We start from the raw sequence: 17,139 nt of genomic DNA on the forward strand, positions 1-17,139 counted from the left end.
TGGGCTGAATGGCCTAATTTCTGTTCCTATGTCTTAAGGAACTATCCAAATTGGCCTTGAATAAAAGCCAGATGCCTAGTCTCCAATACAGTCATGGGAAGAGAACTCCATAGATAAACAACTCAGAGAAAACAATCCCATCTGTTTTAAAAGGTTAATTCTTACAGTCTCTGCAAGTCTCTATCTTATTCTTAAAACTACATCCCCTAGTTTTTGTGGCCTCTACAAGGGGAAATATCCTCCCAGTATCCACCCTATCATGCCTTCTGGAGATCTTGCATCTTTCAATGAGATCAATTCTCAATTGTTCTAACCTCCAAACGGTATAGCCATAATCTGTTTAAACCTTCTTAGAACAGAAGCCTTTTATCCAGGAAAGGGTCGAACAAACATCCTCTGAACTGGTTCTAAAGTAATTATATTGACTTTTTCAAATAAGAAGACCAAGACTATGAACTGCACTCCAGATGGAGACTCACTCCAGCCCTGAACACATGGAATAAAACCTTCCTACTTCTATATTCTATTCCCCTAGCAATAATATCAAGGTTCCATTTACTTGCTAATCACTTGCTTTGCTTGTAAATTAACTTCCTGTAACCCACGCACCAGGACCTCTAGATCCCTCGCCACCACTGGGATGTGGATCTGATTTTGATTTGATTGATTGTCTTCACATGTACTGATATACAGTGAAAAGTGCTGTTTTAAGTGGTCTACAGGCAGACCGTACCTTAAAGGTGAATCAGTGTAGCAGAACAGAGTACTGAATAGTGTTATAGCCACAGAGAAAGTGCAGAGAGAGAGATCAACAATAACATTTGAGATGACCATTCAAAAGTCTGATATCAGCAGGGAAGCAGCTGTTCTTGAATCTGCTTGTATGTATATTAAAACTTTTATACCTTCTGCCTGACAGGTGGAAGAGAGTATAACCTAAGTGGTCAGGGTCTTTGATTATATTGGTTGCTATCTCGAGGCAGTAGAAGTATCGGTGGGCTGCGTTCACAACTGTCTGTAGTTCTTGCCATCTTGAGCAGAGCCATGCCATGTGGTGAGGTGCATCCAGATAGGATGTTTTCTACGGTGTATTTTTAAAAATTGATACGAGTATTTGTGGACATGCTGAATTTCCTTAGCCACTGCTGTGCTTTCTTGACTATCATGTTGATGTGGGTGGACCAGGATAGATTGTTGGTGATCACCACCCCCAGGAACTTGATGCTCTCAACCAACTCCACCTTAGCATCATTGATGCAGAGGGAAGGCGTGCTCACCATTCTGTTTCCTGAAGTCAATGACCAGCTCCTTCATTTTGCTGACATCGTTGGAGAGATTGTTGTCTTCGTGCCCTGCCACTAAGCACTCAGTCTCTCCCCTGTCCTCTGTCTCGCCATTGTTTGAGATCCGACCTACATGGTGGTGTTGCCAGGAAACATGTAAATGGAGTTGGAATGGAATGTGGCCACACAGTCGTGTGCATAAGGAGTACACAACCTTGCAGAGGAGTACTGTGTAGAGGATTATGGGGGATGTAATGCAGCCACCTATTCGTAATGATTGTGTCTATGGGTCAGAAAGTCAAGGATCCGGTTACAGAGAGGGGAACTGAGACCTATGTTTCGGAGTGTGGAATCATGATGCTGATGGCAGAGCTGTAGTCAATATGTAGGAGACTGATATGGATATCCTTGTTATCCAAATGTTCCAGAGACGAGCATGGGGCCCAGGAGATGGCGTTTGCTGTGGATCTGCTGTGTCGGCAGGCACATTGCAAAGGATCAAAGCAATCTGGTCGGTTGGAGTTAACGTAAGCCATGACTAACATCTCGAAGCACTTCAGAATGATGGAGGTCAGAGGCACTGGGCAGTGTTCAATCTCTCTCCATTTAAACTATACACTGATTTTCCATTCTACTCGTAAAGTGGGCTCAGTTTCAATAGCAAATGAGAAGGATAACAGAGGCAAGCACTGACATAAGGGAAAATAAGCATATTTGCATTTCCATGAGACCTTTTGCAACCTCAGGGCACATAAGAATAATGTGAAATATCACTCTACTGTAATAACAGTGCTCTGCAACCCTGACAGCATGTTGCTTCCTCACAGGTCACAGGCCTGGGATTCTGCACAGAATAATTTGAATCCTTTCTCCCCAAAGCCTGTCCATCAACTACAAGGTCAGGAATGCGATGGAATACTCTCACCTTGTCTCAAAGTGTGCAACTCAAGAAACTCAACACTATCCAGGTCAAAGCTTGATTGGTGGAGGGTTGCTTTTCAGACAGGAGGCTTGTGACCAGTGATGTGCTAAAAGGATCAGTGGTGGGTCCACTGCTTTTCGCCATTTATATAAATGATTTAGGTGTGAACATAAGAGATCTAGTTAGTAAGTTTGCAGATGGCACCAAAATTGGAGGTGTATTGGACAGCGAAGAGCATTACCTCATATTACAACGGGATCTTGTTCAGATGGGCCAATGGGCTGAGGAGTTGCAGATGGAGTTTAATTTAGATAAATGTGAGGTGCTGCACTTTGGGAAAGCAAATCAGAGCAGGACTTATACACTTAATGGTAAGGTCCTAGGGAGTGTTACTGAACAAAGAGACCTTGGAGTGCAGGTTCACAACTCCTTTAAGTGGAGTTGTAGATGGATAGGATAGTGAAGACGACATTGAGTATGCTTTCCTTTATTGGTCAGAGTATTGAGTATAGGAGTTGGGAAGTCATGTTAGGGCTGTACAGGACATTGATTAGGCCACTTTTGGAATGCTGTGTGTAATTCTGGTCTCCTTCCTATCGGAAAGATGTTGTGAAACTTGAAAGGGTTCTGAAAAGATCTACACGGATATTGCCAGCATTGAAGGATCTGAGCTGTCGGGAGAGGTTGTTTTCCTGGAGCGTCGGCGGCAGAGGGGTGACCTTATAGAGGTTTATAAAATCATGAGGGGCATTGATAGGGTAAATAGACAACATCTTTTCCCTGGGGTGGGGAGAGTCCAGAACTAGAGGGCATAGGTTGAGTGAGGAAAGATATAAAAGAGATCTAAGGGGCAACTTTTTCACACAGAGGGTGGTACACGTATGGAATGAACTGCCAGATGAAGTGGTGGAGGCTGATACAATGACAGCATTTAAAAGGCATCTGGATGGGTATATGAATAGGAAGGGTTTGGAGGGATATGGGCCAGGTGCTGGCAGGTGGGATTAGATTGGGTTGGGATATCTGGTTGGCATGGATGAGTTGGACCGAAGGGTCTGTTTCCGTGCTGTACATCTCTATGAATCTACGACTCTATGGTACTGTAAGCCACTCAATTAATTTCAGTAATTTACTTCCTCCACTTCTGTGCGTAATGGTAACAACATACCCCTTCTACAAGATGGACCTCAGCGACCACAACTGTCTGGGAGGACAAGGGCAGCAGATACACAGGGAAACCACCAGGCAGCTTGTGACCAAAGACACAAACTAAGGGTGTTGGGTATGGATGGGGAAGGGAATCAAAGAGGAATGGGGAACTGAGTGACCAAGGGAGAATGACAGAACGTAGACATGCAGAGATGTGAAGTGAATCTCCATCAGACAGGCTGCTGATGGTCTCCTGTCCAGGAGCTTGAAGACAAGCCATTGTCCTCATGGTGCTCAGAGGGTTACATTTGAAAAGTTGGATTGCAGTTGTTGCATCTGTACAGGGTCACGTTTGATAATCTTGTTTTTCATTTTGGGAACAGCTGTACCTGCTGGACTCCACAGGAAAGTCAGACACTTCAAGGAATGAATTATGGACTGCCAGGTGCTGGGCACAATTAATACAAGATGGGGGTTTAAGCAGCTCACCCTGCTGCCTAGTATTCTGGGAGATGTAACAATGAATAACTGTACACCTCAATGGAAAACAGCCTTCAAGCAGCTTTCTGCAAGTCACGTGATCCATCAAATGTACTCGGTTACATCAGCACGTATCCCAGGACTAGCCTCTGACTCCCTAACCACTAAAAAGAATATGAATAGCTCAGTTTAGATTCATTGGTCCATTTTAAAAAGTGACTGTAGTTTGTAAACTCAGCCTTCTGTATATTCTAAATGCAACACTGGGATACCATTACAATGCATCCCCTCACAATCTCAAAGATTACACTTTTTTCCTTTAAATATTTTCAACAGATTACAACGGCAACAAGATTTCTTTCATACTACTGCACGGGAAAAGGCCATTCCACCCGCTATTCCTATGCTGGCTCTTTGATACAGATGTCTGGGTAGTCACACTTGCCTGCTCTTCCTCACAGTAGTACAAATTTAAATTCCTCAGGCACATATTCTGTTGCCTTTTGAACTTGCTATTGATTTTGCTTTTAATCTGCACTCTTTCAGGCAGAGAATTCTAGCCATATTTGGCCTGAGGCAGGATTAGAAATGGGCACGGTCAAACTAATGTATGCTTCAGATCCTGGTGACTCGACAGAAGGATCATGTAAATGCAAGACAACAATGTCAAGGGTGCACATAGTGCCGGAGAAAGAAACAAAAAGGAACACTGAGAGGAGGCTCATTTGTAACTGGTATGGAGCAGTCTGGCCAAATGGACTGTTACCATGTGATAACTGTGCCTCTCTTCAACCGCAGAAGGTCAACAGCTAGATGGACCTCAAACAGTATCTGACCAAACGAGCTGTAATTGTCAGTGCGCTCAGCTGAAGAGCCTGCCTCACTCACCTCGTGTGTTAGTTGCCAGGTCTGCTACTTTCTGAAAAGCATCGAGAAAGGATCCAGCAATTACAATGGTAGTCCTGAAATAAAACGAGCGCTAATTATGTTAACGGTAATTCCACGTTATTCAGCAATACAGTTCAAACACTGACTGGTAAAGTCACACTGTGTCTAGGAATACACAGGGTCACTATTTAAAAATTAGGGATTCCCATTTAAAACCGAGATGAGGCAAAATCTTTCTACACCTGAGTACTACTCAGTGACAATCCCTCCTCTAACTAACACAGCTTAACAGGAGATGCTAAATGAATTCTGAAATACTGGGCCAACTGCAAACATACAGAGCAAGTATACAGAGTAGCAAAAGAGTTTGAGTTTTATAAAGTTAAAAGATTTGTGACACAGTGATATGGAGATAGGTGGTCAGGGTTCAAATCCCATCCACTCCAGAAGTGCATATTAGTTTCTCTGGATAGGTTATTTAGAAAATATCTACACAGGTTAAAAAGGCAAGACCAATTCCTCAGCTTGGGAAGTCAGTGATGTGACATCATCAATTGAAAACAGTGGACCTGAGCAAGGAGAAGAAATTCTTTTGTCTGATGGATTTTAGGAATACAGAATGATTTACCACAGAGATTGATAAAGACAGAGATCATGGAACTGTCAAAAGGAAACAGGAACAAGGACAAGAACATGTTGAGCTATTGGGATAAAGACGGGTGAGTGTATTCTGGAAGGGATAGAGGGATACGCAGTAAGAGCAGGGCAGAGGGATGACTGGGATTGATACAAGCTGCAGCAAGTGACTGATACAGGGAAGTGGTGAGAGGGTAGGACGATGCAGAGGGCAGGGCAGAGGTGAAGAGAAAGGGAGGGGTGGGGGGAGACAGACAGAGAAGTGGGGGGAAGAGAGAGAGAGAGAGCGCGAGATATGGCGGGGGGGAAGAGAGAGAGCACGCACAGCGGGAGGGGGAGGGACGTTTAGAATCATAGAATTCTTACAGTGCAGAGGCCATTTGGCCCATTGAGTCGGTCTCCAAACAATATCCCACCCTTTCCCCAAACCCCACGTTTACCATAGTTAACCCACCTAGCCTGCACATCTCTGGACACTATGGGCAATTTAACATGGTCAATTCACCTAACCTGCACATCTTTGGGCTGTGGGAGGAAATTAGAGCATCCAGAGGAAACCCACGCAGACATGGGGACGATGTGCAAACTCCACACAGACAGTCATCAACGGGTGGAACTGAACCCAGGTTCCTGGCGCTGTGAGGTAGCAGTGCTTACATTGAGTCACTGCGCTGCATTCACAAATTGAATGGCCTACTAGCACTCTCAAATGACCAATTAAATGATGATTATTGGGAACCTGAGCACTGCCTCGGCCAGGTAAAAAGCAAAGAAAAATTACCATGGCAAAAAGCAAGCTACTTATGTTGAATTGGACGAATAAATTAATACCTTAAGTGTGATTGCAGCTTTGTAGTTTTGGAAATGAAATCCTCCCAAACTGGGTAACCGCCCTAGAGAAGAGAAAATATCGGTAAGATGAAGAACAGTTGAATTGAATCAGCAATGACACTGAGTACAATGAATAAAAACTGAAATATCACAAACGTGAAAGTGTTATATAAAGCATTTGATGCATTGACTTTATCCTTATTCCTTCACAGGATGTCGGCATTTATTACACAGCCTAACTGCTCTGTAATCCTTTCATCCCAGTTAAAAGTCAACCCAACTGTTCTGGGTCTGGAGTCACATATGGGCAGACCAGGTAAGGATGGCAGATTCCCTTCCCGAAGTGACACAATGAACCAGGTGGCTTTCTAAGACAATCGATGATGGTTCTATGGTCACCATTAGGCCAGTTTTTATTCCAGTACCTGTACTTTTTTTTTATTGAATTCAAAAAGGTTCACTATTTGCTACAGTGCCACATCCCCAGGAGGAAGGTTCTGGATTACTACTGCACTGACATTACCACTGTGCCACCAATTCATGTTGAAAGCTAGAAGAAGCAATGAGAGAGAATCTAACCATCATCTCTTGACATTCAATGGCATTACCATCAGTGATTACCCAACTATCAACATACCTGGGGTTACTATTGACCAGATCTTAACTGGACTCACCACATAAACACAGTGGCTACAAGAGCAGGACACAGACCCAGTCATAGTAAGCAAGCTAGCAAGTGCAGTGAATAACTCACTTCCTGACTCCCCATAGCCCATCCATTATCGACCACGCACAAGTCAGCAGTGTGATGGAATATTCTCCACTTGCCTGATGGGTACGTATCCAACAACACTCAAGAAGTTTGACATTTGGATGACAAGAGAAGAGGAGCTTCTCATCAAGAGGAAGAAAGCTGGCTTCAGGTTGAGGTTACAAGGATCTGGCACAGCTTTAGAGGATTATAGGGTAGCGAGGAAAGAACTCAAATGGCCTGAGGAAGCTAGGAAGGGGTATGAGAAAGCCTTGGTGGGAAGGATTAGGGAAAACCCGAAGGTATTTGATACTTACATGAGGAATAAGAGAATGATCAGAGAGAGGGTAGAGCCAATCAGGTATAGTGGAGGCAACTTGTACCTAGAGTCTGAAGAAGTAGGGGAGGGCCTTTAATAAGTTTTTTGCTTCAGTATTCATGAGAGAGGGGGATCTTGTTGAAAGTGAGAACACCGTGGACCAGGTTAATTGGCTTGAACAGTTGATATTAAGAAAGTGGATGTGTTGGAAATTCTGGGAAGCATCAAGATAGACAAGTCCCCAGGGCCGGACCCGATAGAACCAAGGTTAGTGCAGTTAGTGAGGAATGAGATTGCTGTGCCTGTGGCGATGATCTTTGCATCCTCTCTCTCCACGGAAGTAGTACCGGATGATTGGAGGGAGGCGAATGTTGTTCCTCTGTTCAAAAAAAGGGAATAGGGAAATCCCTGGGAATTACAGACCAGTTAGTCTTATGTCTGTGGTAAGTAAGGTACTGAAAAGGATTCTGAGAGATAGGATTGATGACTATTTGGAGAAACATGGTTGACTAAAGATAGTCAGCATGGCTTTGCGAGGGGCAAGTCATGCCTCGCAAGCCTTATTGAGTTCTTGGAAGGTGTGACAAGACACATTGATGAAGGTCAAGCACTGGATGTGGTGTCCATGATAATCAGCAAGGCATTCAATAAGGATCCCCAAGGTAGGCTCATTCGGAATGTTCAGAGATATGGGATACAGGGAAAAGTGGCTGTCTGCAGGCAGAATTGGCTGGACAAAAGATGACAGCGAGTGGTAGCGGATGGAAAGTATTCCTCCTGGAGGTGGGGGGGGGGGGGGGGGGGTCTAACCAGGGTATTATAGAGCTGGTTGATGACCAGTGGTGTCTGGACATTATTGGGCCTCTGCTCTTTGTAGTTTTTATAAATGACTTGAATGAAGAAGTGGAAGGATGGCTTAGTACGTTTGCCGATGACACAAAGGTCAGTGATGTTGTAGATAGTGTCGAGGGCTGTAGCAGGCTACAACAAGACCTTGACAGGATGCAGAGCTGGGCTGAAAACTAGCAGATGGAGTTCAACCTGGATAAATGCCAAGTGATTCCTTTTGAAAGGTTGAATTTGAATGCTGAATACAGGGTTAAAGACAGGATTCTTGGCAATGTGGAAGAACAGCAGGATCTTGGGATCCAAGTACATAGATTCCTGAAAGTCGCCAGCCAAGTTGATAGGGTTGTTAAGGAGGCGTACGATGTTTTGGCTTTCATTAACAGGGGATTGATTTAAGAGCCACAATTTTTTGCTACAGCTCTGTAATACCCTGTTTAAACCTCCCCGCGCCCCCCCCACCCCCACCTCCAGGAGGAATACTTTCCATCCACTACCACTCGCTGTCTTCTTTTGTCCAGCCAATTCTGCCTGCAGACAGCCACTTTTCCCTGTATCCCATACCTCTGAACATTCCGAATGAGCCTACCTTGAGGAGCCTTATCAAATGCCTTACTGATATCCAAGTTGTGTCCAGTTCTGGTCACCTCATTATAGGAATGATGTAGATACTTTAGAGAAGGTGCAGAGATGTACCACGATGCCGCCTGAATTGGAGGGTTTGTCTTATGACAGAGGTTGAGTGAGCTCGGGCTTTTCACACTGGAGAGGAGGAGGAAGAGAGGTGACTTGATAGAGGTGTACAAGGTAATGAGCGGCCTAGCCAGAGACTTTTCCCCAGGGCAGAAATAGCTGTCACAAGGGGTCTTAATTTTAAGCTGAAAATGTATTGCTGGAAAAGCGCAGCAGGTCAGGCAGCATCCAAGGAACAGGAAACGTTGAATTTCCTGTTCCTTGGATGCTGCCTGACCTGCTGTGCTTTTCCAGCAACACATTTTCAGCTGTGATCTCCAGCATCTGTAGACCTCACTTTCTCCCCGTCTTAATTTTAAGGTAATTGGAGGAAGGTATAGGGGAGATGGCAGAGATAGGTTCTTTATACAGAAAGTGATAGGTGCATGGAATGTACTGTCAGTAGTGGTAGTAGAGGCAGAGACATTAGGGACTTTTAAGTGACTGCTGGACAAGTACATAGACAGTAGCTAATTGAGGGGTGTGTAGGTTTGGTTGATCTTAGATTAAGATAAATGCTCGGTACAACATCATGGGCCGAAGGGCCTGTACTGTGCTGTATTGTTCTAGGTTTTATCCAGGTCAAAGCAGCCCGCTACACTGGCGCTACATCCACAAGCATTCATTCTTGCAAAACCGATGCTCAGTTGCAGCAGCGTGTACTATTCTACAAGATGCACTGCAGAAACTCACCATTGATCCTCAGACAGCACCTTCCAAATCTTTGACCACAACTATCTAGAAGGACAAGGGCAGCAGATACATGGGAATACCACCATCTTCAAGTTCCCCTCCAGGCCACTCACCATCCTGACTTGGAAATATATCACTGTTCATTCACTGTCATTGGGTCAAAATCTTAGAATTCCCTCCCTAAGGGCGCTGTGAATCTACTCACAGCAAACAAACTGCAGTAGTTCAAGGAGGCAGCTCATCACCAACCTCTCCAGAGACAACTAGGGATGGACAATAAACACTGGCCCGGCCAGTGATGCCTATGTCCGCAAGTGGGGGCGAGAAAAGCAATTCCTCACCAGGGTTTTAAACTAAATTCCTATTAACCTGGACAAAGGGAATCATGTTACAACCAGCTATCCCTAGTAGCCACACACGCAGACAACAAGCAACATGAATTCGACTGGGAAAACACTACTATCATAGGGCAAGCCAGACAGAGAACAGCCAGGGAATTCCTAGAGGCATGGCATTCATCCACAAACTCCATCAACAAACACATCGACCTGGACCCAATATACCAATCACTACAGCGGACAGCTGAAACTGACAACCGGAAGCGGCAAGGACAGACCACTATAGATACCGGAAGAAACATCAAAGAAGCGCTTCGCAGGAGGCTCCAAAGCACTGATGATGTCACCTAGCCAGGGGACGAAACGTTTGTAACAAAAACTTCCAGCTCGGCGAACAGAACCACAACAACGAGCACCCGAGCTACAAATCTTCGCACAAACTCTGAGATTCCTATTCAGGACATGGAGAAGTCAGTTTGTGCAGAGAAAGGGAAATTAATTGTATTGTTACAGTTAAGCATTACTGATATTCCAGATTCCTGGAATTTTATAAGTTCCTTTCATTACACTGTGGATTGAGAAAACTACCTTTTGGCTTTCTTATCATTTCAAATATTGAATTGGAACATTCTTTAAAGAATCCCAGGAGATTAAGCAGAGTGCCAGTGGCATTGCACTGAATTGGAGTTGTACTGAAAGGGTTGAGTAGAGATGCTATTCTGAGGTTTGTATATTTTTTGTGATGTTTCACTGTCACCTCAACAAAATGTCATGATGTGTTCAGTGCCTTCCTGAATGAATCCTTTCTATTCTGGTTGGGCACAAGCCAGGGTCTCCCATAAGACAGCGGGGTGTTTGACTTTTTTCAGGGTTGCTTTGAGGACATCCCTCAAGTGTTTCCACTGTCTTTGTGGGCATCTCTTGCCATGACCAAGCTCAGAGCAGAGCATTTGCTTCTGAGGTCTGATGTCAGGTGAACAAATGAGGAACTTGTTTTGAATGACTAACATCTCACTGCTGCCCGTGTTGGGTTGGGAGAAGGTGCTGCTGTTGGACCTCTTGTTGTGTACAAAGTTGTACGAGAAGCTAACTACTGGAGTGGAACCAGTGGATGTGGTTCACTTGGATTTTCAGAAGGCTTTTGACAAAAAAAATCACATAAGAGGTTAACGTGTAAAATTAAAGTACATGGGATTGCGGGAATTGTACTAATGTGGAAAGCAAACTTATCGACAGACAGGAAACAAACAGCAGGAATAAATTTGACATTTTGCAAGCGACAGCAAGTGATTAGTGGGGGTGATGCTTCAGTGTGACTAGAACAGGCCGAGCGAGTAGGCAAATGCATTGAGATGCAGTATAATGTAGCAAAACCAGGGAGGCAGATTATCTGAATGGTGATAGATTGGGAAAGGGACAGATGCAATGAGACCTGGTTGTCCCCATACACCATTCTCTGAAAGGAAGCATGCAGAGGCAGCAGGTGGTGAAGGCGACAAGTGGTATGTTGCCTTTCATAGTCAGAGGATTAGATTACAGGAGCAGAAATGTCTTGCTGCAATTGTACAGGGCCCTACTGAGAAAACACCTGGAATACTGCGTGCAGTGTTCGTCACTTTACCTGAGGAAGGACGTTCTGGCTCTGGAGGAAGTGCAATAAAGGAGACTGATTGTTGGGATGGCATGACTGATGTATGAAGAGGGGCTGGATTTTAAAAAATGAGGATTGATCTTATAGAAACATAGAATTCTAACAAGATTAGACAGGGAAAACATGGGAGGTATGTTCTGGGATGACCAGGGAGTCCAGAGGCAGAGGTCACAGTTTAAGGATGCAGAGTAGGCCATTTAAGATGGAGAGAAGGACAATTTTTAAGTCACAGAATGCAATGAGCCTGTAGAATTCTCTGCCACAGGAAGAGGATGAGGTCAAACTGAATGTTTACATTATGCGGAGGAGCCAGTGTTGGATTGCAGTGTACAAAGTTAACAATCACACAACACCAGGTTATAGTCCAGCAGGTTTATTTGGAAGTACAAGCTTTTGGAGCACTGTTCCTTCATCAGGTGACTAGTGATAGACGAGTAGGAGGCTGGAAGAACACAGCAAGCCAGGCAGCACGAGGAGGTAAAGTTAACGTTTCGGGTGTAACCCTTCTTCAGGGTCCAAAAGGTTACACTTGGAAACGTTGACTTCTCCACCTCCTGATGCATCAGGATAGTCAGGAGATCAGTAGCTGTTAATGAAAGCAGCTTCCAAAGGTGTCAGATAAAACATGATAGAACTATCTAAGATTGTCTGCAATGCTTTTATTAATAGAACTATTAACTCAGCACTTCTTAGTAATTCATACTTAAACGTATGACATTAATTTGTGACTAGGTTCTTGGAAGAAAGCTACGAACAGATGAGTCAGTTATAAAGATCGTGAGGGATAACATTAGTTCTTCCTCATTTACACATAAACCCCAAGCTTCAACTGTCAGAATGCTGCCATCTCAACCGGATGTAAAGGTGCCATGCATTTCAAAGAGCAAGGGTGTTGCAGGCATTATTCATCCTACAAACAAACTTACTAAAACAGACTAACTGTTCTTCAGTACATGACTGTGGGAGTTTGCTGTGTGCTAATAGGTTGCCAACTGTCCAACATTCATTACTGTTCCTGATTTCTTAAAGTGCTTCACTAGCTAAAAAGGACATTATGTAAATAATCACAGATGCCAGTCCTCAGCTAATTTGATTCACTCCACATCGCGGAAAGAAACAGAAGGAATCAGATACTGCAAAGCGAGTTTTGAGAAGGTTTGGGGCTCAGGTTGAGGTTCTGGGTGTAAGTTTGCTCGCTGAGCTGGAAGGTTTGCTTTCAGACGTTTCGTCATCATACTAGGTAACATCATCAGTGAGCCTCTGGTATGGCCTGCTTTTTTTAATGTTTAGGTTTTTCTGGGGTTGATGATGTCATTTCCTGTGATGTCATTTCCAAAAGACACACACAAAAAACTCCTGGAAGCATGGCATTCCAACTGGAACTCTATCAACAAACGCATTTACCACCCCCTTAATAATTTCCCCACTCTCGCAAGGTCCAAAATGGAAATATCCACTAATGATTATAGAATAGTGACAAGAAATACAAGAGTAGACTGTACTGTCCATCATCACAGCACAGTAATGTCACTGGCCTAGTAATTCAGAGCCCTAAATTAGCATTCTCGGGACATGGGTTCAATTCAGAACACGGTAGACAGAGAAATTTGAATTTAATATAATTGGGGAATAAAAAGATGGCCTAATGGCGACCTTTGGCAGTCACTGTAAAATCATCTCGATCATTAATATCCTTGAAGGATAAAGATTTCCAACCTTTTAGCTGGACTGGCTCACATGTGACTAAAGAGCCATATCAACAGGGTTTACTCTGATCACTGTCAGCATTCCTGCTTCCGACTGCTACCCAGTGATGTCATGCTTACATTCATTAGTCAAGGGATCTTCATCAAATGGGTCAATGGGCTGAACAACAGCAAATTGATTTCAATCCAGATAGATGCGAGTTATTGCATTTTGGAACAACAAACAAGAGTCAGGCTTATACATTTAATGGTAGAGCCTTGGGTAGTGTTGTAGAAGAGGGACCTAGGGGTGCATGTTCATCATTCTTTACAAAAGTTTGCCTAACACAGACTGGGTGGTTAAAAAGGTGTTTGGCACACTTGCCTTCATTGCTCAGCCCTTTGAGTTAAGGAGTTGGGACGTTATGTTGAGGTTGTACAGGACACTGGTGATGCCGTTTCTGGAAGAATGTGTCCACCCAGTTAAAGGAAGGAAACTATTAAACTGAAAAGGGTTCAGAAGACATTTATCAGGATGTTGCCACGTGTTGAAGGCTTGAGTATAAAGAAAGGCTGGATAGGCTGAGACTGTTTTCACTGGAGTGTAGGAGGTTGAGAGATGACCCGATAGAAGTTTATAAAATAATGAGAAGTACAGAAAAGATGTGATGGTGGTTGTCTTTTCCCCAAGATGGGGAATTTCAAGACTAGGGGACACAATTTTAAGGTGAGAAGAGAGAAATTCAAAAAAGGCAAGGCAGATCTTTTTGCACCGAGGATGGTTTGCGTGTGGAATGAACTTCCGGAGAAAGTGGTGGATGTAAATATGATTACAATATTTAGAAGGCATTTGGATGGATACATGAATAGGAATAGGAGAAGTTTGGAGGGATATAGGAGCAGGCAGGTGAGACCAGTTTAATTTGGAATTATGTTCAGCATGGACTGATTGGACTGAAGGGTCTGTTTCTGTGCTGTATGACTCTATGACAAGATCAGGTTTATTCTTCTATGGGCATGGCAGGCTGCCTTAATTCACTGTCCTCTTCTCAATCTATTCTTAGTGGTTTACTCTTAAACTGTCCTCTGGGACATTAGGGATGGGCAATAAATTTTGGCCTAGCTAGCAATGCCCACATTCCATAACCGAACATAAAGAAATTCCTAACCAAGTGATTCATCCAGACTCAGCACAGACACGGTTGTTGAGTGGATGATCCAACCCGACTTCTTCCACATGTTGCAGCTGGGGCTTCAGTCTCAGATGGCTGACTGACTTTAACACTGGTTAGTATGTTCATTCACTACATGCCAGGTCTAAATATTGAATATTTGAAATCCAAAGATTTCACTTCATGAATTTTACAATCAATTCTGAAGCTTCAGTTCCATCAAAAGTTCTCTCCTCCCACATGTACTATTTATATTCAGAGTATTGTGACAAGTCTCCCATACTTGGACTATATTTGGCACACAGTTGTTCTGTCTGCAAGGTGTACTAACAGAGGGAGATGGACAGAATATATTTCACAGACATCTTAAAACGTCTACAGAAATAGAATAGCTTCTTTTTAAAGAGTCCACAAACTGCAATCCTCCACAGCTGATCAGGATCATGAAATCTGCTTCTAATTCCACACCCCAAGCTGAAGTGACAGGCTTAGCACAGCTGCATTGTGACTCAGATTCAGCTCCACACAAACCAATCCATAAAATAATTCAACCACAGGTAATTAGAGAAGAGGGTGGGACTTGTAGAATGCCATCCCCTTGATTGCTGGGGGATGCCACATTAATGGAGTACGTCAGCTATCCCCCAGAGTCCAGTCAGCAGGGAATATTGAGTCAATACTGAAAAGGAAAAGATCCATGTTGGAAAAAAAGTCAATGACCAGCAGTGAGTAGACAGCCCACACTGAGAACCTGGGACAATTTACATTGCAGCACTGTCTGCAAGGGCATCACTGGCTCCTAGGAAGGCAGTATTCTTGTGATTAGGAAGCCACGGTATTCTGTCCAGGAAATTGAAAGCCCGAGAGGAGTCCACCAGAGCTTTCCTGTAACTGATTCAGACTCATCAAGCCACATAACCAGTTGCTCCTGTAAACAGGTAACTCGGACAGGTGCTAAAAGTATTCTTGTCATTTACTTCTAAAGGTGATAACTCTCAATCAGAGTAGAATCTCTGCCCAGGGAAGGGGGAGGTGAGAATGATGACTGTGAAAGAGTAACAGTATAGTTAATTCTATAGCTAACAGCTGGCTAGGATCCTGGGTCTGAATTTGACTCCACTCCCTTGAACACAAGCTCTGTTTCTTCATGCACTGTGCTGAGCAGTGTGTGAAATATTCAAGGATTGTACATCACAGTAGTTTAATAGTGAATTTTAGAAATTCATTAGCCAACAGAGACAATCCATAGCATCAAAGTCCTGTAAACCAGCATGTCACCAAGGTCAAAGAATTTGACCAAAGTTGTAAAAGACAGACAGTTCACTGGTTATATCATTGACATGAGAGACAGGATCTTCCTATCTCCTGGAGGAAGAGCTGAATGAGCCCCAGGAAACTGTGATCACTCATTGATTCCTCAAGTTTAAAACTGGACAGTGTCACTGACCATTCAAACACAAAGGCAGGTTGCAGACTTGTAAGTTGGATGCCAGTGGACTACCTGGCAGTACTTACTAGATAGCAGGAAGAGAAACTCTAGCTGATTATCTCTGTCCAGAGTAGTTCTGGATTGACTTGCTCCACCAATCCCTTTAATGAGATTCCAATCTGTAATCCGCAGTTAATGTCTATTATTGAATTTATAAATTAATTGCATGCAGACGATCATGAGGTAAGAACACTCTCAGTTGTGCTCCCAAACAGCCTATCAGCCACTTGGGACATCATGGTTCTTTAAATATTTCTACTCTTCAATGATCTGCCTGAATTACATTCGAAGGAAATATTTGGACAAACTAGCCCTTAGCGACAAGTCAACACCAACAGGATAGTGAGACTGGTGTATATTTTCCCAAGTGGCAAAGCAAGACATAGAAAATGGGAGTATGTCATTCAGCCCTTCAAGCCTGCACCACCAATTAATATGACCATCATTTAACTCAGTACCCATTCCTGCTTTCTCCCCATTCCCTTTGACCCTAAGAACTGTATCTAACTCCTTCTTGAAAACATTCAATGAATTGGCCTCAAATACTTTCTGTAGGAGTGAATTCCACAGGCTCACCACTCTTTGGGTGAAGACATTTTTCATCTCAGATCAAAAAGACTTCTCTCTTACCCTTAGACTGTGACCCCTGGTTCTGGACTCTGTTTATTGAGAACATCATTCCTGCATTTAATCCTATTAGAGTTTTATAGATTACTATGAGATACCCTTCCTCATTGTTCTAAACTCTAGTGAATATAGTCTTACTCAACCCCTTACATTAGTCCCACCTTCCCAGGTACAGTCCGGTAAACCTTCTTTGCACTCCCTTCCTCATCCTTCCTCAGATAAGGTGACCAAGATTGCACACAATTCTCTAGGTGTGGTCTTACCAATGCCCTGTACAATTGCAGCAAGGCATCCCTGCTCCTATACTCAAATAATAGGCAAATTAGATGTTTTGTTTCATTCAGAAAGTAATGACACAAAAGCAAACTGTTTAGGTCCCAGATGGAATATTGAAATTCTGGGCACCACACTTTAGGAATAATGTCAAGGCCTCGGAGATGGTGTGGTGGAGATTTAGAAAACAGTACCAGTGAAGGAGGACTTCAGTCTCATGGAGACAGGGGATAGTGGGATTGCGCTTGCTATAGCAGCAACAGTGACAGGAGATTTAATGGAGGTGTTCACAGTTATGAAGTGCTTTGACTGAGTAAATACAGTAAATTCCAGTTTCAAGTCAGTACCCAGAGAGACATGGATTATCAGAATGT

At 43.5% G+C, this 17,139-nt stretch overlaps 1 protein-coding gene across 3 annotated transcripts in view; it reads right to left on the minus strand.

The window, feature by feature from the left end:
* Nucleotides 1–17,139, minus strand: part of mtss1 (MTSS I-BAR domain containing 1) — a 197,926-nt gene that overhangs the window by 150,822 nt on the left and 29,965 nt on the right. For all 3 annotated transcript variants that reach the window (XM_060836593.1, XM_060836592.1, XM_060836591.1), the window contains exons 2-3: nt 6,190–6,251; nt 4,723–4,796 (exon numbers count right to left, since the gene is read on the minus strand). In XM_060836593.1, the coding sequence (XP_060692576.1) occupies nt 4,723–4,796; nt 6,190–6,251 (136 nt within the window). The remainder of the gene's footprint in view (nt 1–4,722; nt 4,797–6,189; nt 6,252–17,139) is intronic.

This window comes from Hemiscyllium ocellatum, chromosome 15 (assembly GCF_020745735.1).
Source record: "Hemiscyllium ocellatum isolate sHemOce1 chromosome 15, sHemOce1.pat.X.cur, whole genome shotgun sequence".
Taxonomy (NCBI): Eukaryota; Metazoa; Chordata; class Chondrichthyes; order Orectolobiformes; family Hemiscylliidae; genus Hemiscyllium; species Hemiscyllium ocellatum.